Source organism: Corvus moneduloides, chromosome 12 (assembly GCF_009650955.1).
Source record: "Corvus moneduloides isolate bCorMon1 chromosome 12, bCorMon1.pri, whole genome shotgun sequence".
Classification (NCBI taxonomy): Eukaryota; Metazoa; Chordata; class Aves; order Passeriformes; family Corvidae; genus Corvus; species Corvus moneduloides.
Window position 1 is genome coordinate 12,777,540 of NC_045487.1, and position 24,813 is coordinate 12,802,352.

At 37.8% G+C, this 24,813-nt stretch overlaps 1 protein-coding gene across 1 annotated transcript in view; it reads right to left on the bottom strand.

Moving 5' to 3' along the window:
- Positions 1–5,483: 5,483 nt before the first annotated feature.
- TENT4B (terminal nucleotidyltransferase 4B) overlaps positions 5,484–24,813 on the bottom strand; it is a 42,044-nt gene continuing 22,714 nt past the window's right edge. Inside the window, exons 3-12 of the mRNA XM_032121839.1 lie at positions 20,451–20,497; positions 17,553–17,673; positions 16,482–16,589; positions 14,349–14,477; positions 12,859–13,072; positions 12,422–12,548; positions 12,218–12,321; positions 10,346–10,533; positions 9,613–9,777; positions 5,484–8,372 (exon numbers count right to left, since the gene is read on the bottom strand). Coding sequence (XP_031977730.1) covers positions 8,193–8,372; positions 9,613–9,777; positions 10,346–10,533; positions 12,218–12,321; positions 12,422–12,548; positions 12,859–13,072; positions 14,349–14,477; positions 16,482–16,589; positions 17,553–17,673; positions 20,451–20,497 — 1,383 coding nt within the window. The 3' untranslated portion in view covers positions 5,484–8,192. The remainder of the gene's footprint in view (positions 8,373–9,612; positions 9,778–10,345; positions 10,534–12,217; positions 12,322–12,421; positions 12,549–12,858; positions 13,073–14,348; positions 14,478–16,481; positions 16,590–17,552; positions 17,674–20,450; positions 20,498–24,813) is intronic.

The following is a 24,813-nucleotide window of genomic DNA, read 5'->3' on the forward strand; positions in this document are numbered from 1 at the left end:
CAAGCCAAAAACTACCCCAATCCTGTTACAAATCAATTTTAAAAGTGTGTGGACAAACTTCATCTGATTAAATCAATGTAGCCCTAATATAGTGAAACCAATGAAGAAAAAATTAGTTCTGTTACCTGAGGATGTAGCCTTTCATATTACCTCACTGAGCTAACGAAAGTAACTTATTCCTTGAAGATTAGCTTATTTAGACCACAGTGGGGATTATAAAAGAGAGAATACAAAGTAAAAACATAACCCACCCTTTATTTTCTTTTATGCTGAGAAATGGAGTGTGTTCTCTTCCAAGTAGTTGGTATTTTCAAAGAAAACAATATAATAACTGTGCCAAAGCTGAGAGGGACTATGGTGGAAAATACTTTAGTTTCTTACTATACTGAAATCACAGAGTCCTGCCTGCTGTCACTGACATCAGTGGAAGAACTCCCCTTAAATTAAAAAAAAACAGGCTGTCACAATTCTTAGAGTAAGGCAAAAGAGTAACCTAAAATTTCCAACAGCAAAGGTTTCTCTCCTTTGCAGTAAAATCTTAGAATTTATTGATATAGTAAACTTAAAATTATACTCATCGTCACTACACTTCTTTTCAGTACAACACATTATTAACTGAAATCATCTGGGCAGTGATTAGTTTCATGAGGTAAGGATTGTCTGGTGCTTTAGCATGTCCACATCACAGTCAGTTGTGCTGGCATTACAATAAATTTTTTCCATGTGGATAGACTACTGAACCGGGAAGAAACCTGGCTAGCTTATAACAGGACTGTATCCAAAATGGATACTCTCTGTCTTTAAAAATGATCCATCCAGCTCATAAAACTTAATCTCAAGGAAGGCCAGCAGCCAGTTTGGGATACAGGACAGCCGTGATGTGCTACGCAGGCCAGATGAGGCACCAAGGTAGGAAAAGCCTGTAAAAACTGAGACACTGATGAAGACGCTAAAGAAGAAATGAAAATGAATAACTTTCCAATAATGACGTCCAAGAAACAGACATCAGTTCTAATTTATGTCCTTTTAGTGTTTCAGCAGCTCATCACAATATTACAGTTTTCCCTCACTAAGCAGCACCAGAACATTAAGACTCTCACAAATGTACCAATACAGTAATTACAGTTCACAACTACTGTTTTTTTGTGGACAGTTTTTTATGTCTAAGTGTGAGAATTAGAAAAATAAATACATAATACAGAAACTATAGAACTGCATTATTTCATGACTTGTTATTGTTTTCTATTGCTTTTACTTCAAAAATACTCCTCTAAAATGGTAACCCAAAATATCACTTTATTCAATAGAAATAAAGTGCAGTAATGCACTTGAAGATTTAGGTGTTGTTTTGGTTTGTTCCTTTAAAAATCAGACTGTCCATGCAAGGTAAAGTTATCAGAGCAGTGCTCAGTGTAACTGCAAAGATTGGATTCCTTCTTTTTCACTTAATGCCTCAGCTTCCAGATTCCCAACAACTGTATTTGCCTGAACTCTCCATGAAGTTTGTTCTGCTTTTGACAGACCATCATGTGACTTTGTTCTGAAGAGTTCAGAAGTACTGACTTAAAAGTCAAGTGCCAAGTGCTAAAAGCACTTGGTGTAGGGAGAGCAGGTCCAGGGCAGTGTGGTCTCTGCCCGAGCCAAAGCTGCCCCTTTGCACAACAGAAAGAGGCCAGGGTAGCCTTTTCTTGGAGCCAGGATTGCTCTTACCACCTTGGCTTTTCACCCTACTAACATTGTGCCAATATTACTCTGCAACAAAATTCAGTTTTCTCAGCTCTACCCTTAGATTAGTGGGATTCTGTGGGTAGTTACCACTACCTGAAGGTGCTACTGTCTGCATACAAACAACATTATAAAGCAGGAGCCTTCAAACTACCTTTTGTAGTTGGAGTTGGTGGCTTAGACACTGCACAGAAGTGATTCAGTAGGTGGCACACACTGCAGGTCAGACATACTCGAAATTTTCAGCAATTGTGCTTTATAGATAAAAGTTGATATCATAACATCGGTTTAGTAAGAGACTTTGGGATGAAAAGGATCTTATAGAAATAAGTACATTATTTTATAAGTTATTCCTCCTGTGCACTGCGAAAAATTTTGAAAAGGAAAAGCAATCATGAAGACAATATGAAAGATTTCTACCTGCTGTTGGGTTAGCCATTGATTTTTCTGACTGAGAATGTCTTTTCATACTGATTACCAGGCAACCACAAAGGAGCTTGATTCAAGATCCACTATGGTGAAGAGGGAAAAAACTCAAACCAGCCTTAATCAGTCTCCTACTTGCTGTAAGAATGAACAACAGTCCTGTTTGGAAATAGGTCACAGGAGGAGGGAAATTAAAACAGTAACAATTAATGCACATTTCACCTAAACCACATCATGTCTTTTTGTAAGAAAAATATTTCTTCACACTCCTGCAATAATCTGTTGTGTACAGACCAGCAAGATGGATTTGTTTGAGGATTTTGGTTTTGTCTTTTTAAGATGGGAGCTTTAAGTTCAGCACAGATATTTTTGTATTACATTGCCAGGCAGCATAAACGAGCAATTTGAACCAGGATTATTTTCAGATTTCACTGTCATCAAATCTAGCACAACAACTGAACTTTAGACCTGGGAAAATGCAGGCGAGAGCACAGATTAGTTTCACTAATACCTATTCAGAAGCATTTGATTGCTTAATGATCTTTAAGCTCAAGAGTCAAACATTGCTTCATACAGAAGCAAAAGTCATTTTATATACCCACACAAGAGCATTTTATTTATTTTAAATAGGCAAGCACTCACCAAATCTGCACTCATGGTTCCTCAGATTTCTCACCACAGAAATGCATTCTTTACAAGCCAGCTCTTGCACAGAGTCAAGTATTTTTTTCTGGCAGAGTTTTGCACTATGGGAAAGTAGGACTTCATTATACAGAAGGACTAAAAAACTCAGCCTCACATCCCAACATTAGATTGTCGAATAATTTACACAGAAACTAGCTTCAAATGTGGATATGTGAGGGCAGGGGGACACATTCCTACTTCAGCCTGCTTAATCAATGGGGTTTTGGGTCTATTTTCCTTTAAAGAGCTGCTGTAGCAGCAGAAAATTCCCTTCTTAAAGCACTAACAATCTGAATCCCCTTTGTGCTTCACTATAACCTGTTGGACAGGATTTGATAAATGTCACATTTAGCACCAAAAAAACAAAGGTGGGCTCAGTTGAAAAAAGGATTAGGAAACTCAATGCAGCAAGTTTCAAATGTGAAAAGCTATTTAGACCTGCTGCAGGGCAGAGACACCTTCAAGAGATTCATTGCTGAGGTCATTCGTATCCCACAGGTAATGCCTGAGCAAGGGGACCCACAGCACCTCACTTTCATGCATCTTGGAAGCAAAAAGATGCCATTCCTCCAAATGGCTTTTATGCAGAGGATAAGATTTTTCATCTTCCCCTACTTCTGTGTGTACCTAAATGATTTTCAGAATCCCATCAGCTTTCAGTAATTAACTTACAGCAAAGTAAAATTCACAATCTTATTCCTGCCTGGTTTCATCCATATCCTGCCCTGCTACAGGGAAGGAGCAAATGGGAACAGGCCATCTCTTAGCTGGCTATTGCCAAAAGAAAGGCCCATGGAACAGCATGGCCAAGGTGCCCAACAAACGCACCATACTTCTCCTTTTTGGAGTTTTTTGAGTTCACAGATTGACAAAATGATCATGGTGGGCCAACCACTAAATATACAAACAATTAAAATCAAAGCTTTTTAAAATAACTGATCTAAATTTTAGAGTAATCTGAAATGTATATTATCTAGCATTACCATGCCCAAGTAACAGACACTTTCGGGCACTCTCCTTTCTATTTTCAAGCAGATATTTGACAGAAACTTTGGGCTTGTAAAGACTCAACAAAGCCATTCCAATTGTAATTCCTGTGTTACTCAGGACATTAAGTAACTTGCAAAGGATTCTTGGTGTTGGATATTTCTTTCTCTGGGATCATCTCAAACATCCTAACAATCAACTTTGAAGGTTAGTTCATTAGGCTCAGAGCAAATTACTTCGGGGAAGAGCCTAAGGCACTTTGGCAAAAGGAAAATCTACAGCCATGATGAAATTAAGCATCACGAGAACAGCAAAGCTGTTTTCAACTTGTAGATGAAATCATGAATAATGTAATTGTCAGAACTGCCAGTAAATGGCTCCTGGAAAGAGAGTCAAGACACACTTACACTTAGGTCACTGCACTCAGAAAACATTTTTGAGGAAAACTTGTGAAAACACTACAAATTAAGTAGGATATAAAGCTCTCAAAACCTGCACTTTCAAGATGAAGTTTTAAGACACACTAAACTTGATTATTAGAATATTATTTTGCATTGTTAAGCAGAAGAATTGAGTTCTAGGAATCAGCAGAATAATCACTTTTTGCCCTTTAACAGTAGCTGGAATAATTGAATTTATTTTTTGCTACAGTCTCTAAATAGGTAAATATACTCCCTTCTCGAGTAATTACACACTTTATCTCCTATAGCTTTTACTCTTTAAGAAATAAAGTTGGAGACTATTTTCTAACCAGCTGCTCACACTATATTTAGGATACAGTCATGGTGACTCCAGATATAAAATGGAAAAAGTCCATTTTGAAAGTACATTAAAAAAGTTGCCACCAGCCACTGGACTGCTATTATTTTCTAAAGATAACAAGCTTGGTTTTCAGTATTTAAAAACCTGAGCTGTAAATTCTGAGGAAACAGAATCAAGTCTTGTCTCAGAAGGAAGATTTACTTACATTTCAGCTTCTTTTCTGCCACAAGGGAGAATGACTGACAATTAACAAATACACAGATCTTTAACTATAAACACCATTTGATCAATTTTCTTTTCAATTAAGATTCTCAGCAAATCAATTTCATGCCGAACAGGAAGATACATAAACATTTCAGGTTATTTATGTATTTCCAAGGGTCAGGGAAGAAAGACTACCAGAACTTGTAGTATGTGCACATCTCCGAAGGGAAGACATCAACAAGAACACACTTCAGTAACATCAGCCACACTTCAGGAATTGCTGAACATGGAGTTTAGCTGGAAGCAAATCCAATTAACTCTTGCATAGTTCTACACAAACCCCCTGCTGCTGCAACACCACCCCAAAGCCAAGTTCAGAAGACAACGGATCCTTCCACAAGTTTCCTGTGTATTTGAGGATGAAAATTAGACAAAAACCATACATAAAGAAACCTTTACACGTGTATATTCTTCCATTTATTCTCGGGCTTACAGACTCTGCTCCAGCTCTCTTGAAAGCAAAAACAGCAGACCAGGGCCACCTGAACAAAATCAGCTTCCAAACTCCAAGCAGAGGGCCCAGGACTCAACTGGGGAAGGACCCTGACAGTACGAAAAATGTTACTTGAGTAACTCTTTCCACAGTGCTGTGAAGGGGAAGACAGAGTGTCAAGAATGCTGATAAACTGCAGTAGTTAGATTAAACATTTATTTTTTTCATATATTCACAAAATCTTCACAAAAGTATTGAAACTCAAAAAGGAATTAGACTTGAGTCAAATACAGAGATGAAATGTACAAGACAAATGAGCAGGCAAACTAAAAGGTCTTGAAAGTATTTTACTTCAGATTGAAAAACGAACAGTTCAACTGTTCCGTTTAAATAAAGTTTTGCAAGATATACAGTATTTTATGAATACAATGCTGGTCATTTGAGGCAATGTAAAATACCTCAATTTTTCCTTCATGCTTTTTTTTTTTCTTTTTTTTTTCTTTTTTTTTTTTCTTTTAGAAAGATACTGTTTACCAAAAAGAAACTTGAGCAGTCCAGGAAAAGCTATTTTCCATTAAATTTATGAAAACCATAAATTGAGGCAAACCTAAGATTCCCAATGGAATCAAGATTATCTTCCCGCTACCACCACCTTAAAATTATCACATGCTTATTGGAACACTAATATCTGCACCCTAGGAGTACACTTGCTTTCAACAATGAGGGTGATTCTTTTAAAAACACTTCAGTGTGGTAAATGCGATACAGATCTTTGCAAGTATTAAGTTTTGGAACAGTTTTGCTAATAGCAGCTAACAATACTGGATTAATATAATTTATAAATAATTGTTCCCTAAGCGGTGAACATAAGTCTACACATTCACAATAATCTAAAACAAAATAAATAGTGATTATGCATAATGTGGTACAACTTTTACTAGTTTCTATGAAGAAAAGCTGAACATCTTGATAAAATTATCTGATCAAATTAAAATATGACTCTAAAAATTTAAAAAAAAATTGTCAAATTAACATCACTTAAGCTTAGTGTTGGAGTACATGTTATGACTTTCTGTATTTTTGGAATATATATATATTTTCCTTTTTGAAGTAAAACACTTTAACACATTGAAAATGTTTATTAATTTAAGTGATGACATCAGTTCTGGTCTCATTTTACTTTAAAAATCATTGCACTCATTAGCGCCCATGAAGGTCAGGTTGGTCTGTAGTATTCTGTAAATGTATATAAAAAGTTTCTCTAAGCTAACAGTACTTTTAATAAAAGCATCATCTCAGAACTGCTGCATTTAATACAGCCACATACGCCAAGTACAGACTTTCCTCTTTACAGAAATATGTGAAAGTAAATGCCACTTAACTCTTTACCACTGAAGTGTCCCAACTCCTGTTCCAAACTATGCTTGTGAGTGCAATTTTACATTTCATTCGCATTCATGGCATCAAAGGTACTGCAACCTAGACTTGTGATGCGACTGAACCACACACATGTGGAGTTTCAATGAAATGAGAACTAGGTCAATGAAGAAATATTATGAGATATGAAAGGTTTGGGTCGTTAAGGCAATACAAAGTATATTTCACTATTTGAAATTGGTTTGTTTTGTTTTTAGTAATTAAGTGTAAATATAAAAATGCCTAAGAGGGGAGTGAGAAAAAAATACTTTAATTGTAAAATTTACTTAAAGCTTCAACAGTTATCATCCTCCTACAGGAGTTAGCAAAAATATAAAAGACAAAAAAACCCAGACCTGGAAGGGGGAGGAAAGGCACAAACAAGGAGGCATGGGATTAAAGCAGCCCAGGAATGCAAACGTCTGTAACAAACTGAGTTTCGTTGTTTTGTTTTTTTAAAACCAAAAAAAAGAAAACAATCACCACCATCAATCAAACAAAAAACCCCCGAGTGGCCTTATGTTGTTTCTTTAAAAAAAAGAAGGAAGGGTCGAGGAGAGACCACTAAGGGGAGGAAGAGAAGGATGCAACTATAAAACCCCATTGCCTGAAATGATGGCACTCTAGAAAACAAGGTGAAGGTTACTTCTCAGAGATGACAAGCTCAGTGTCTACACAAAGTACATGTACACTTTATACAAATGAAAATCTTCATTTGCCACCATAAACCTTTCTTTCAGAGGAACAGCTTTTGCAGATCAAAAGTTCTATTAGATCTTCCAAATGCCAAGAAAAGAAATTCTGAGCAATATAACTAGTCTCTTTATATGGATGTTAAGATGACAATTCAGATTATTTTCCAAACTAATCCTGAGAAAAATTTATGTTTACAATTTAAACAGTAATGTTATGTAAAAAGTATTAACAAATCCACTATTACAAATGTCAGTTTTCCTATATGGTCATCTATATATACACAATAAAATGGTAAGTATATGCAAAAATAATTAAAAAATCATGCACAAATTACTTTCACCTTTAAAGGCTGGGTTTCCCTCAAAATACAATTTTTTGCCTTTTTTTTCCTATTTTTTTGTGTTTTATTTGTTTGTTACCACCCCCTAGACACACTGAGTACTATCTCTACAGGTCAGCATGAGCTGATGGGAAATACATTTATTTTACATTCAAGCTTTTATATCCTAAATGACCCTGTTGTAGCATATGACTTATCAAATGAGCAGCCTTTTTCCTCTTTTTAAAAAATTATTTTTTCCTTTTTTTTCCATTTTTTTCTCTTTTTTTTTTCCTTTTTTTTTTTTTTTGCAGTGATCAATCTTCATGTTCCGTTCCGTGGCGAGCTGGGAAAAAAAAATGCAGTTGCTAATCTATGTCTGAACAGTCTGAAGCTCCAGAAGAGATCCAAGGAGTCACTATCAAACTATCCTGTAGCATGAGATCATTGCACACAGAAGAACAGTCATAAAGTAGGCAACTATCTACAAAGGTCTGACAGAGCTGCATCCCTCTTGTGTTTCCTCTTTTTGCCGTGGAAAAACTGATGGTGTGATTTGCTGCCTTGGTGTTGTTTGTTTGTGACTGAGGTACCGTGGCTTGAGTTTGTTGGACCTTGGAAGCCTTTGTTAGAAGAGCGAAATAACCGTGCAGATCCATGCTGTGGAAGAAAGAGAACATGGTAAATCCATGGGAATAAAGCATTGCAATCACACATCCCTGCTTCTGGATAACGAGCATGGTGACTTCTGAAAACGGCACAACTGAAAAACTTGCTACGGCAAAGGAAGCCTGGTCATTGCTGAGACAGCAGCACAGCACTGCCAATCTCCCACTTGGGTGTTTGCAAACAAATATTCATCTCTGGCCCCAAAATGAGTCCAGAGAAAAGAGCAGAGCACTTAGAATTTTGGAAAGGATAAAGGTGTTTTACAGAAACGTCCATAATCCAAGACAATAGAGGAAGATTGCTCAAATCTCATCCAGGACTAATCTTATGCCACATCTTTTCAGAGATGTAGGGTATGTCAGATCGTGCACATGCACATTCCAGCCTGGAATTAGTTCTGCCCAATAACACAAACACACATTCATGGCATAGCCAAGGCCTAGTGTGTGAATTGTCTTGTTAGAAGACAGATCATCAGCAAATAAGAGGCATGACTTCAGAATTATTTTCAGGAATAGTATTCCAGAGGGTTCTGGACTATGTTTCAAACATAAAAGTTCTAAATTTTGAAAAAGTGGAAGAATTTAGACTGCATATATCCAGAGTATATTGTATATAGAGGCATATAATGTTTCCAGAATACTGAGTTGCCATAGAAGCATTCCTCAACGTGGGAAATCTCCTAAATGCATAAGCTCTGATGGGTGTCATCATAAAGATGTTTGTCTATAGGAGAAAATGAGGGGGAATGTCACGTATCAGCAAAGAATCTTCACCTCCCTTAGTGGAAGACAGATCAACAAGTTATCACCAGCTAAAAGAGCAGCCAGTCAGAGTTTTAAACATACATTTTTGCTAACTGCTTTTCACTGAGTGTAGGCACACCTAATTTCTCAAATTTTGCAATCAAAACTGGACTGACGTGCTTTTTTCAAAAGAGGAAATGGGTGCAACACAGCTGTACACCTCTGGAAAATTTGGTGTCCCAAAATAAAATCAGACCAATTTCATCTATTTTAAAGCTGGGAAAGCCACGGTTGCAAATTCATCTGCGCAAGCTAAACAGAGAACGAGGTGGCTTTAGATACAATCAGTGCTGGAACCTTTTTAGTGGGGCAAAAGGGAGGTGAAAAATGCAGTGTTCCCTTTCCAGAACAAGTTACCCTTCCGTGGGGGATATGTGTAATATTCAAATAATCTACACAGTTGTTGTTTCAAACATTCCACAAACCTGAGATTTGTTCGTGTTGCTGGATGTATTGGCTGTTTGGCTATTTTGTGTTTTCCCACTTGACTGGGAGGATTCCAGTGACACTTCTTGTGACCCCACTCTGTTTGTGGTAGACTGACGACAACTCAACTGTTTAGAGGTTTTGCAAGGTGTTCCATCAGAATCCTTCAGGAAAATGTAAAGGATTAGTGAGTTTTTCTTAAGAGTGAGTTTTTCTAAAAGTGAGTTTTCCTTTAAAAAGAAAGCTAACAATGGACAAAATTGAAAACTTGTTTATTTTACTAGATATTAAAATTCTTTCAATCCAGAATTCTTATCGAGTAAACAGATTTAAAAATGTGTGATTTTGGTTTTGAGATTTGCCTTTTGTTTTTTAAATAGAATTCCCAAACAAATTTTTTTCAAGGCTTTAGGCCTGTTTGTTTTTTAAAGCATGTGGCTTAGAACTACCAGTCTTATTTATTTTTAAAATACAGTTTTCCCAGAGGAAAGAGGGCTGTGGAACTTTGTATCTACTACAGTCACTTTCTACATGTATTGTATCAAAAACACACTGCAACTTACATGTGTCGAAATTGCATAAGAGTTTGCATCTTATGCAAGTTAGGATTCTGGATGAATTAACTGACTAGGACTGTGAGCTTCCAAAATGTATTCTGTGACAATATAAATCAGAAGAGAAAAACCCTGAAGAAATTTTAAAAAGCCAAGTCAGAAAACCTCCAGTACTTACTACATCACTAGAGCTGGACAGTGTGGATGATGATGATGATAAAGGACCTGATGAAGAATTTGAAGAATGTTTACTAAGTGTTTCTGAAGTTTTATTCCTAGGCTTTCCCAGTGCTTCATTCTCTTCAGCAAGATTATTGTTGCATTTGTCCAGCTGCTGAGTATCTACTATCAAGGTTACTCCATTACCTAATAAAAACAAAACAGAAACATCACCACACATAAACTGCAAAAATATGTTGCCTTGGGGTTTTTTAATATACCCCCTAAGATACGTAATACATGTTACATCCCACAGGACATGCACAGACATCTGCACACATCCACACCCTAAATCCATGCAGACACACGAGCGCGCATCCGTGTGTGTGCACTGCAGGCCAGCACCTCCCAGATGGGTGGTGACTTCCTGATAGGATTCACTAATGCACAGAGCATTGCCCATGGTTCAAGATGGAAATTAGGGACAGAAGACATGGAAGAAGGCAGTAACAAAGTTCAGATGTGCTGCTGCAGATTGCTTCACGCCACGCTTCAACAGCAATCAAATACATAGGTTTAAATTCTGTTCCTATATGCCCAATACTCAGCAACTCCCATTTTTCTTCTGCTGGAGCTGCTAGTATCAGAAGAACTCCAAGTAAGCCTCATTGCTTTGTATGATTTCCTACATTGAAAATTCAAGATACAAGAACTCTCATATCTCACTAAGCTCTGCCTTAAAAAAAAAAAAAAAAGAATTGGAACTTAAATCTAAACTATATCAACATGACAACCACTGTAACTGTCACCATTACCTTCCTCATACAGGGTTATTTTTCTTTTTTTGATTGCTGTTTTATCTCAAATAAGACACTTAGGAGTTAGAGATTCACATAATGTCCATGTGTTGCCCCACCAGCTGTATTTGCATGTAGGCAGCTAAAAGGGAGGTGATGGGAGCTCCTGGAACTGAGCACCGGCTGTCTGCCATTCCCAGGGACAGCAGGGCCACCAGGGCCTGCAGGCTGACAGCACGAATGGCACAGAGCACATTCAGCTGACAAATCACTAACACAGGCTCTAAAAACAAGCAAACAAAATCTCAACCTAGCCAAAAGAATGGGTAGTTGCGACATCTTCTCTGATTAATCGCTAACAAGAGAACACTTCTGATAGGCATAATTCGAAAATTCATTGCAGAGTATTAAACTTAATTTTAGTTTGAAAACTTCCAGACAGCAGACACACCTGCACCAAGAGAGGGTGGCAACTGACTGCTAAAGTCAGAAGATGGGCAATGGATTAAAGGTGATTCAAAAGGGCATTGGCATTGTCATCAAGTTCCCTGGCTAGATTTTGTGTGCTTCCATTTATTCAAAACAAGAAACATAGTTGATATTTCAGGACTTTCCTGTTTAAAATACTTATTCCACTTATATAGTGAATCCTGGTTTAAGTATTGCTTCCGTACACATACGGTATGTTAGACTTTAAATGAAGAATAAAACCACAGAAGTTATGAATTCAGATTTAAACTAGAATGCCCAGTAATTCTTTTTAAAACCTTGTCCACATTTGAAGGACAAAGGAAATGTGACAGTGACAATGCAGTAAATTAAATTGGAAGTTTTTCCAAAGTCTCCTTTTGGAAGGCAGCACTCTTTACAGACCTCTCTACTGACCAAATCTATTGCAGTACAATAAAGATGGGCCATTTTACTCTTGTAGAAATCTGACTTTTCTGGATGAAAAGACAAGAATACTGAACAAAAAAGGAACTTGCTATTAAGATGCACACATTGCCTTATGTGAGGCAAAAGGAACAACAAAATCTATACAATCAAGTTGTGAAGGAAGTTTCCCCCCTCAGCCCTGCTGAGTCAAAACTCACCATTACATGAAGATTCTGTCCTGCTTTGCATTCCCCACTGCTTGGATATCCAGTCTCTGTATGTGGCCACTTCTTGTGTTACTCTAATTATTCGCCCTAATATACTGCAAACCAGGAAAAAAACAAAACCATCACCACAATTAATTTTTAGACACAGAAAAATACAAGCAATGAATGTCTGAGATTTAGAATCAGAGACTTTACCTTTCTGTTTCGTTGTTAGGATAATATTTAGCTATTGGGGAAACTGCATGGCTCAGAACAACATAGGCATAATCAAAAGCCTGCTTCACTTGCATGGCACCATAGGAACTCCTCCCAACATCATTACCTTAAAATAAGAATACAAATAAATGAGTAAGGTTGAAACTGTGGTTATCACCTTTCAGGCAGGAAACAGTAATCTCTTTTAAAAATTGCCCTTAAGTCCCAACTAACTGCAATCACCTCTTGTAGGACAGGATTAGCATAAAGCATAAATATTTGAAAGAGCTTAAAAGATCTATAGATGTTTACATGTACAGAAGTCCAAACCAGCAATTCTCTGGGTAAAAGTACAATAAACAAAGAAAAAAAAAAATCCTGCACTGCATCTATCACACATTTAAGTACTGTTATTCTATTTTGGTTTCTGAGGGTACCTGGCTGTAAGGGATCCTCGATGTACAGCATTGATGGTCTGTAGCCATCCAACATGCTTTTCTGCACTTCATCCTTGGCAACGTAAGAGCCACCATCCTTTATTCGGATTCCAGTCTTCAGATAATTGAAGTGACGTCCATATAATTCAAAAAACTCTATTAAAAGAACACCATAGTTGGCATTGGGCATACAGGCATCTTCCCTGGGATGCAGCTATTAAGAAGAGAGAAAAAAAAAATCATTTTTTAAGACTTCAAGTTTAAAGCGCTTTCTCTTTGTCACAGAAAACATGTCTAAATACAGTAATAAATAATATAACATAAAGCAAATATGTCTAAACATAGTATTTTCCCTTGATTAAGCAGTTTTGCATCTTTAAGATACTGCGACAACTTTTATACAATAATTATCTCTTTAAAAAAAGGCTGTCAAGCACTAATCTTCTTGCATTTTAACTTTAAGTCCAATAAGTGAACTTCCAGCACTAATGGCAGGGTTCTTGCCAGGTTAAAATATCATGCAGATATTTGCACCTCACAAAACTGAGTCTGCAATACAAATACAGGCTTCCCATGTGCACAGCTATATATAGGACCCCCTCTGCTGTTAAGTAAGCAGCCTGAGAGACTGTGAACAAAACCAGCTCAGAATCGTAACAGAGATGAAACCTGACTTTTTTTTTTTTTTTTAAATGAGCAAATGGAAATGCTGTTACTCAATATAAGAAAAAAATGGGGTTGGGAGAGATTTTGCTTTTAAACTATATGCCTGTTGCCTTAATTTCTTTTGTGCTCAGCAGGGAACTGCAAAGGCACTCAGCAAACACCGAGCTCCAGTTCCAGGCTCAAGTTTTAGAGTAGTATGGACATACACTTGCAAACACAGTTATAGGTAACATTTAGTTCAGGAAAAAGAACAGGGCTGATACAGCCAGAAATCAGCTACTTCATATTTGTCCAGTATTTTCCTCCCCCACGCACAACAATATAGATTTAGCTCATGCATTTTGTTCTATTAGATTTAAGAGAAAGTTGTAAAACATGTTTGTTTGGTATCAGCTTAGAAACCCAGAGAATCCAGATTCCACTGCATTTGTTGAAGCACATACAGGATATATGACCTGGAGATCAAGTGTTATAAAGGACAACTGCAGCTAACACCAACCTTATGGAACTTGTTCCAAGTAAGTTACCCAATATTCAAGCTGTTTTACCATGAATGACATATGTCATATCATATGTATCAATAGCATATGTATCAGTGCCTGGCACTGGTACACCAACAGATGTTCCAAACACCTTTCATACCAAAAGGATTATCATCAGAGAAAGAACAGAAGACAGGCAGGACATTTCTAATTTTAAATGAAAAGGGCGTGCAAACCCATAAACATGATGGCTTAAATAGTTAAATTTAAGGGTGGATCAAATTCTTTCTTAAGGTGATGTCCTTATGCACCAATGGCATTGATAGATTCCATTGAACTTACCTGAAGGAAACTGACAGCCATTAAAAAGAGACTATAAGAACCAATTCCACCTGTAAATACTTCATTAAGGTCCCTCTGCAACAGGAACTGTTTCAATACTAAAACTAGAAATGGTAACACAGGATATTTCTGAAAGAGAAAAACAAAGCTGTTACAATACTGTGATGTGAGCATACAATGGATGCTGAGAGAGCATATTGAAATGTCTGTTTTATATTCAGTCTTAAAGCTAAGTATAATTCTAACCTATCATTTTTAGTGACAGGGAGAAGCCAAGTGCCCTGCCTGTGATCAACACAGGTATTTTACCTGTTTGACTCTGGTGGCAGATATTAATAACAAAAAAAAGTTACTACATCATAAAATCGGAACTATTTGGTTTGAATATATAAATACACTTGCTTTTCTCATACAAGTGAGAAGTATAGCAAAGGAAGAACTACGGAGATATTGGCATCTGTAACAGAACTTTCTTGCTCCAACTGAGGGGCAGCTCAAAGTGTACTGAGATTTCTGTCCTGGAAGTACTTTGGATGCCCTTAGTTAAAGAAAGCCCTTCAAAATTACTACACCCAGGTAACATTTTCAAATGAGTGAAATACCTTTGGGTAACTGGTCCTTTAATAGGTTTATCTGCATGGATTCCCCTAAGAGGTGTGGAGAACACAGACCTTTCGGACAGCAGAGGAGGCTGGGCTATGCCTGCACTCTGTACACCCCCCACAGGGGAGGGGCAAAGAGGCTCAATAATATCACTGCTTTTATCAACACAGCCAAAAAGTTCCTTAGTGTCACAGATGAGATGTGGGTCATGAGGTCCATGACTACAAAAAGATTAAAGGGAAAGAAGAATTTTGCTAAGAACCTCTCTGCATGAGCCTTACAGTGAGTATTGGGAGCCCTATTTAACTGAAGATCCCTAACTATTCAACTGAAATTTTGAAACTACTAAGAACTTCCTGTTACAAGCTGAAGTGTTGAATATCAGTATATACCAAAACAGAAAGATGGAATTTTTCTCAGAAAACTGCATACCCTTAACTAAGGCTCCAACTGCCTCAGACTTCCTAAATAACCTGGATGAAGAGAAGGAGGCCTCTCCAAGCCTAATACCAAATATGACACCTCAGTTAGATACTGAAAGTTATGTGGGACAAAATAAGACCCAAGAGATTGCCCCACAAGTGTTTTATAGAGGGTGCTTCAAGAACACCAATGAAGTCACTTGGCAAGAACACACCAAGTTTTCTCCAAGTCAAACAAAGGACCCTCCTCAGCAGCAGAGACACCTGTGCCACCTCTTCCTTAGCTGCCCAAGCTCAAGGCCAGCTGTGGTGTGGCACAGCTGCACAGCCTGGGCTCAGGCTGCTGGGAAAACAGCCCTGTGGGAAAGCACCATGTGAGAAGCCTTGCTGGGAGTGCCTCCACTTTGCTTGAGAGCTGCTTCCCACCTCAGCTGTTCCCTGTGCTGTCTGCCTGAGCCACGTTGCCCCACACTGGTGCTAATCCTGACCCTAATCCTGGTCCTAACCACAGTCTCAACATCCTCACTGGGCACTTGTCTGCCAGGCGTTGGCCAGACTGGGAGCTGACCCCAGCTACTGTCACCAGACCTGCTCTGCTCTTTGGGCTGGGGGTACCACAGGGCTGCAGCCTTGCCCCTGCTGCCACACACAGCTCCTGCTGCACCCCCGGGGCACAGACCCCTCTCACCCCCTGACCCAAGGCCAAAGGGTCACAAGTAGCCCAGGCAATGGGAACACACAAAAGCTTTTTTTTATTCTTTCACACTCAAAAATGCCTTCTGGCTTTCATGAGAAGACTATCTCCCATCTTGAAATTCAGAAATACATAGTTCTATGAACTACAGTTAAAAGAGCAGAACACTTAAGACAGGGATTAGTGCAATTTCCTTAACCATTGTACTATTAAAACTGCTCCATATTTTATTCTTATGTTCATGTCTTTTAAGGCAACATATCTAAAACTTAAGGACATGCCTCAGCCTTATTAGACAACAAAAAATAACAGAGTAAAAGTGTATGTCTAGTAAGGATGCAGTCAAAGTAAAATAGAAAATAAAATTAAGTTATCAAATACTCAGCATGTAGTTCTATGATAGTGTTGCCTAACCTTGATAAAATCTTTGATGAGCTGGGCTGCTTTAACCCCGTTCTGTACATTAAAGCTTATATCAACTTTTACTTCAGTGAAGGAATCTGTCAGTTTAATAATAGGTACCTGCAAAAGAAAGACACATTAAGTCAATACAGATTTCCAAGACACACTTTGTTTCATTTATAACTTATATGCACCAGTAAAACTGAAATGCTTCATGAATTTATAGAGAGGAGGTAGCTAGTGAAATCAGGACTCACTCTCCTTGCTGATCTGTTTACATAAACTTTGCTTTTCTAACTCATAAATGCTATTTTCAATTTAGTGTTCTGCTGAGCAGAACTTAATGCTTCACCTTCCCAGTGATTCTTTTTGGATTGGTTTGGGTGAGTTGCTGGTGCAGCAGCTCAGCTCTGGTGGGGACCACAGACACCAGAGGGAGACAAACACTGGAGAAACAGAGAAACGGCCCTGGAGACATCAGAAATGACAAAACTCTTGTCACTGGGGTCATCACTTCCTCACCAAAATGAACTTCAATCAAGAAGTACAAGATATGGAGAGCACTCTGATATAGCTCCATCTGAGTGGAGCTCTCTCCTAATAACAGCTGTGACTTAGATACCCCAGTATTCTTACATACTCTTACAATTAGCAAAAGGTATGAAACTATAATGGAATTAATCTATTCTGTGCAAGACATACCACTACCTATTTAGACTGTACTTAGTACTTCTATGTGAAAATTGATTATACCTGCTTACTTGCAAAAAGAAAAATTATTTACTTATGTAAAAACTCAGTCCAGAAATTCACTAGTTTAAACACATCAGTGCACAACACTGACTAGTCCAATCTCTCTTAAAAGCAACATATGAAATATCAGACAATTTCCACAGTAGAAAAAATGCTTTTGTTTTTGCACTAGCAATGAAAATCATACGAAATAAAAAATCTATTTCGTCTATTTCAAATTTAATATACAAAATAGTTTCTGCTTATGAAAATTCATTATTTTAACCAACATCTTTCTTTGATTAGAAATTTAGCTTTGAACAAGGAAATACCCTCTTCCCCCAAACTTACAGTTGCTTTATCTAAAACCTTTACTGAGTTTTCATCTGCTACATTGTGCTTTCTAAGAGCTTCTTCCAGGGTCCAAAGAGGTAATGTCTCCCATTTTCCAAACACAACTAAATCAATATCACTGAAATAGAAAAAAAAATAGATTTATTCAAATTTAAAGACCAATACACTTAAAATACAAACAAATGACATCTATACATAACTAGAATAAAGCTGACAGAACATAGCTTAACCAAATAATTTACTCTGATTTTTCCAAGGAAATGGTTGGACATGAACTCTTACACTTGGGGAAATACAGAACATTTCAGGTTACCTAGGGGAGAGGACAGATAAACACAAATCAATTAGGCTGCAAAGCCTAAGATTAGTCTCCTCAGGCCACAGTGTGAGCAGAGAGGGATCAGCTTCTCTGGAGTGATTCAGAGCAAGAAACTAACTTGTTGTGAATCACCACCTTTGGGCTGTATTAATCAGGAATGTCAATTTAACAGCCTGACACCAAAAGGAAAAGTCCTGTTTCCCGTCCTCTACTCCCAGATGCATGACCCTGTCTCCTCCTTTGTTCCAAGCCTGGTATTTCCCAATTCCACAGCAAATCAGTTCAACCTATTAATGGGTCTGGCAGAAACCTTCTTCATTCTCCTTTTAAAGAACCCCCAGAATATTCTGGGGTAATTTCCTGCCTCTTTGCATCTCTAAGTTGGTTTTCTGGATGATCAGAGCACCAGAGGGCACAGGGTAAGTTTCTGTCCTGTAGTGCCAAGAACAGGGAGCAAGGAAAGGGAGAAGAAAACATGGCAACTTTGACTTCAGGAAGCAACAAGCTATTAAGTAAGATCAAGCCACCTAATTAAGTTCACTCATTAACTCAGCTCCTTGAAGAGGTGTCTCCATCCCACTACACTTCCTCCCTATGCACACACATACTCCTTTCACTACACAAGGAGCTGACATCCTAATTCAATCCCTGAACTCAAACTCAAAAGGTGGCTGGTGTCACATCTGAAGCCAGTGAGGGCTACTGTAAGGTCCTGAGCTTCTTCCTCTTTGCTTCCCAAGTTCTTTGATTTCCCTGCTTGGCTGGGAACATGAAGGAGGTGAGCGTGTAACCCTATAGTTATGCTAGCAGGATACTTCAGTGATATGGAAAAGTGCACAACAGAAAACACAAAAAAGCTTAAAATACTTCCCCCTGCAACAGATTGTACAGGTCTGCTGGTTGACAAACACCACTACTTTAACAATCCCAAAGAAACTACATGTGCATTAGATGAGCTGTCTCCTGCCAAGCAGCAGCAGTTCAGCCACAGACCATTGGGCTGACAAGGACAGGCAGCACTTGGCTGCTTTCAGAATACTGTGTTCAAAACTGGCTTGGAGAGCAGGAATTGCTGCTGGACATTTCTAAACTAAATTAGTGTTAAACTCACTGCTGACAGTTAAAAACAGGAGAGATTTTTCTGATGCACACTGAGAGAGAAAAAGCAGCTCTGTTGCCACCTTGAGCATAAATACTGCCTTCAAAAGGATGCAGAGATCCAGCAGCAAAACAACTGTGTGCCCAAACCTTCAACAGCAGCTTAAGTAAATGGATACAAAGCAAATCCCAACAGCATTAAGAACACACTTCAGGTCCTTCTGAATACCAAAGCCTGAAACCTAAACAAACTATACAGTTACTGAGAGGTAAGGAAAACCTAAGGTGAAGGGAAGCTTTGATAGAAGGCAACAGTGAATTAATGACCAACACACAAATGATGACTATTTTAAAAGTTTGGCATGCATTGCCACAGGAAGGTTTCCTGTGGGTTTATGTACTGTATTTGAAGTATCTGCATTTTTTCTCCCCCAAAACCTCACCTGAAACAAATACTCAAGAAAGACAGCATATTGCAATAGAAAAGCATTTTTGTTACATCTGTTTCAAAACAATCAAGCAAATATAGTACAGCATCCATCAAGTGGCTAGGAATATCTCTGTAGCATTACCAGCATCAAATCAAATTTAATTAAGCCTATTTAAAATAAAATTTTAAAAGGCCAGGAATGAGGCCAAATGTGAAAACAATGAGTATTTGTATACCTCACTTCTGGCTTTACAAATACAAACTGAGAAATTAGACTTCCTTAAAACTCCTGAAACTAAAGCAGGTACTAAAGCATCTGTCAGGTTCTTTGTTTTACAAAGAAACATTAAATAGTGACAAGGATATCCATCACCTGCAGTCAGTACTAGATGTCCTCCTGTTCCCAAAGTATGGAACTCAGCTCAAATGTTATCCTCAGATTTATGCTATTTAAATGTGTTCATCCCCTGCAGCCATTTAAGCCTTTCACTCCATTTCCATTTAGTTGTGATAAATACAATTTCTACACAGAAGATGCCAGTGTCACTGAGTAGAGACTCTTCTTTATGAAAACTAGCAATAAATTTGGAATAGGTAGATGTTGACTATTGTACAGATTTCACAAAAGAAGACTGAAAGAAAAAAGCTAATTCTCCATGTCATATTTTCTCTACAGCACTAACATTAACAGTGTAATGTTAAAGGTTTCAGTTTAGTTGTCTGTGGAGATAAAATTTAGCTTTTCTTTTAGGGTCAGCATCTTCTCTTGGTATTAATGAAGCGAAATCCTTTGCCTTTTTTTGACCACATGGTAATTCAGATCCTTTTACTGATACATGCAAGATCTATATAGACACATGTTACAGTCACTAGTCTTATTTATTGTATTTCTGTACATTTGCAGAGAACTAATAGCTTAACACTTTCTTAGTATAACAAGTATTGACACAAGTAATAGATCCTAGGAGAGTAGATAAATAACCCCAGGGTTACAGGTCCAACAAGTCACTTTTCTCTTGTGTGGAATTTACACTGAAGAATTACTAACCTTGTAGGCAGATATAAACCAGTTTTAAAACTTCCAAATATCTGCACCTGAAACACAAGAAAAGGATATATAAGAAAACATATAGGAAGAAATAAGAAAATTTTCAGGCTTCAGAAGACAAAGAAATCTATTAAGCCGCTTGTAAAGGCTGGCTACTGCTACCCTCCATTGGTAGATTTTGGTATTGCTAACAGGTACTGAACACTTCTGTTGAAACATACACATCTTTAATGTATTAAAAAGAGCTGATCCTCATTGTTTTTACTCATGAAACATTAATAACTTTGACTTTTCTATTAAAAAACTGCTTTGCAATGTAAAAATTGATTCCATGACTAAATTTGTCAAAAACCTAGAACCCAAGACTTTGAAATGCTTAATGACAGAACATTTAAGAGAAACAGTATCAGTTTAATTTGCTTTTTGTTTTCACATCTCAGAGTATACCCCTCAGTATTTAAGCATTTTTGAAGTTTCATGTATTTCCATTACTTGCATACTTTAAAAAAAAATCAATTCTATCATGACCCATTTTTTTTTCTGAATTACAAAGCAAGTAGCACTACTCTGTCTATTTCTGCTTCAACAACAAACAAAAAAGTTTCATAAATTTCACATCCCACAGAATTACTTTATTATGCTGGATTTTTACTAGCGCTGGAGGTGTAAATTATCAGGTTTCCCCTGTAAGCTGTCCAAAACCACACTCTCATTACTTAGCCAAGCCTCACAGGGAGGCTGGACTCATGAGTTGAGTCTCAAAGGGGGGTTGGTGAGACTTCAAAGTAAAAATATCTACACATCTGGGCTAATTTTCAACCACTCTTCTGATGTGTTTCCTGGAGCCACCTTATACAGACTTGAGTATTCTGCTTTAATGAGTCTCATACGCCAGCTTGATTGCCACCTATTTGTATGTCAAGCGACCCACTTTTTACTTTTTTTCCCCTTCAGGATAAGTAAAAGGGGGAGACAGGAAAGGATGATGTTTTGCAAGTGCCTTAATACTTAGTAGACTAAGAAGTAGTTTAGTGCTTCTTCTTGATTTTTTTTTATCACTTCACTCCTCTTAGCCCCTCACCCCATTGCCCAGTGAAAAGTACATACACAATTGAATGTTGGAAGTTCATAGCTTATCAAACTGGCAAAGACTGTGAGAGGTGCCACAGCACAAGCATCAATACTGTACTAAAGCATAAAGGCATCAAAAAGCTAAGAATGTACTACTAATAATTATCACTGTTTTTAATCCAAGATTAATAAAAGTACCCTCTATGATACTGGGTTCAGTCAAACCAGGATTCACTTGGGCACCAGAAACACCAGAAAAGTGCTTTTGCACAATAAAACAAACACTGATGGGTTAGGAAAAAACTAAATGTGCTTTCACATTATCAAACAAAATAGTGTGTTCAGCTGAACAGCAAAGAGAGCCTTTACTGAATAAACAACCCTGAAAGTATTCATAAACTTACTGATACAACATATATGACCTATACCAAAAGGAATGAGACAACATCTGCTCTTGTACAATAATCTGGAGTATGAGAAACACTGAACTATTATAGAAGAAAGCCACACCCACACTTCAACCACTCTCTTACAAAAACTGGAAAGACAGAAGAGTGGGGAAATCAGAACACAAATTTTAAAGGATTTTGATTTATTATCAATTTGGAATTTAAACTGTTGAAGTTCTGTAGCCATGCATGTATTTAAAGCATCCCAAACACCGGACACTATTATGACTTGAGACATGCACATTAGTTTTTGTGGTGTGCTAACACTGCCAATCATGCTTTTATTGTTTGTGGACAGAGATCTGCATTTGCACTCATAAGATAACTTTAGTCTTCATAGTAATGACTCCCACTCCTCTATGTTATCGTAACTGTTTATCCCACATTTCTGTGAACTTGTTCACATTAAATTCTGAAGTTCCTGAAGGAGTTTTAATTACAGTATGTGTCCAAATACATGCTCACAAAGCACACCAGAACTTGGAAACCCACAAAAGCTTGGTAAATTTTTGGTACCAAAATTCCTCCATCAAAACAGAACAAAAAAATCTCTCCACAGCCAACTTAGTTTCCCTTTCTTCTACATCTTTCAGTAGAACTTTCTGAAGTTTGTTAAACTAAATAGAGTTCATCTTTCTACTTCCATTCCCAATCATAGTATTTTCATAACTGAAGTGTGTGAAGTATGCAACATTCGCTCTTTTCAGATCTATGAGGTCACATGGACATGAAGCTGAGGACAATAAGACAAATGTATCCTAAATTCCACTGTGTAAATACTTATTTGTTTAATAGGCAAATTTTCATATTGAACCGGTCAAAAATCTTTGTCTTAAAATGGTTTCATTTAAATGCTTTGGGTTGTTTGGTTTCAGCATAATTAAAATGTTTCTTATGGTCAGAGACTTGCTGATGCCAAGAACTATTCTCACTTACTAGGAATGTTTCCTTCTAAGCACATTCCCTTGAGAAAGAGAGCAAATGACACAATTGCTCACTTCTATAAATAAAGTAACAGTGTAGAATACCTAGTTTTACCCCCCCCTCCATCTGCTTTTTCAGCCTTTTCCTAAGTGGAACAGGGGAGAGGGAAAAAAAAGGACTTGCTCAGGCACATTCCACATGTATGTTCTCTGTACACTTAGATTCATGAAGCCTTATTTTCCTTTTGTTGGTACCTGATTTTCATATATTTATATATATTTTTTACGCCTTACCTATGTGTTTAGCGAGAAACTACTAACTAAATGTGTATGTTTAACTTCCAAGTTTATTTTAGCTGGTTTGGCTGCATCGACGACTCAAAATGAACAGCTTAAACATTAACTCATCACTTTACACTACAGCTAGAGCTGAGGACATTGGACCAGATAACACTCCACCTTCTCAGAGCATGTACTCAAAACTTGAATCTTAGAAGTAGCTAAACCAACACAGATTTTCAAAAAGTTAGTGATTAACTCAAAGGACTGAAAAATTACAAGAGACTGTCCAAGTTGAACACAGTTGAGTTCAGCAGTTCAGTTCCCAAGCTGATCTGGCAAAGCAAGTTTTAGAAAAATAACATCACAGTAATGCTGTTGTCACCATTCAGTTCCCTTTTAGCCTCGAGAAAACGGAAAGACATACAAAAGGAGAATTCTTCCTCAACGTAACAACTGCAGACAAAATGCAGTTGGGCTTTGAAGAACAGTTATTGACTCGAGAAAAAGGAGCTGGCACACTCTCGCTCTCCAACATTTTCAAGCACAGCGGAGAAAGACAGTCCTGGCAGTTTTAACTGGCACTAATTGAAAAGTGAACTTCAGTTTTCCAACTACACAGTGTGTGCTTCCTCTCGGTCACGTTACAGCTAAGCCCAGTGGTCAGCTGTCTCTTGTGGAAGGGCTTGCAATATGCTTCCCCTCCTTCAATACCTTGCGGCTACAAACAACTTTCAGCAGCTTAAAGACAGACTGTTTTCTCAAGGACGCAAAGAGTCCTATATACACACACACCCCTCTAGATATGTATGTAAAAAGTTATTCTTAATACAAAAGACTTACAGATCAAGCCTGTCCTATAGAGTATCTCTGGAAGCAGTATGTTCTTGTGCCCCATTCAAAGTGCTAGTGGCAACAAAGAGAGATAGCCTGGTAATAAATCCATTCACCCCATTAGACTAGTTAAGTTTGCAGCACACAAACTTGCCTAGGAAATAGCAACATTTCTAGGCTGAAGCAATCAGTGGTTTTGGTGAAATCCTCTCCTCCAAGGCACTGGCAGGGTGAATCACAGCATGCACTGTTTCATACCCACACTGTTCCCTACAACTCCTGCTCTTGATTAAGGTCTACCTGGCTGTTTCACTGGGGTAGAGGAGAGCTGTACAACACCTGTGACACATGCTGCTCTCTTACACAGTTCCCATGGAAAGGTTGCTGGGTTTGCTCAAAGAGAAAATTGCCAGATATGTGGAGTAATGACTCAACCACCTCCCTCCAGCTGTGCAAAGGCAGCAATCACCGAGTGGAGAGTGCTCCTTCCATATGATGCTCACTGATACATTGTCCATAAAAATAATCACTTTGAAAATGTGAGTATATTTTACACACAAACCCACACACCACACACACAGAGCTTGTACAGAATTCACATTCTGTCATATCCTGTTAATTTCTAAAAACACATTCCAAAAAAACAGGTTAAGATTTGAAATGAGCAGTGGATTTAAGTCACTCATGTCAAAACACTATCTTTACTGTGGCAGGATCAAAGAGCATTCCTTATACTAGAGATTCTGCTGTCTGAATCTGGTTTCCTATTCTGACTAGCAAGCCCAAATTTTCAGCTACTGTATCTAC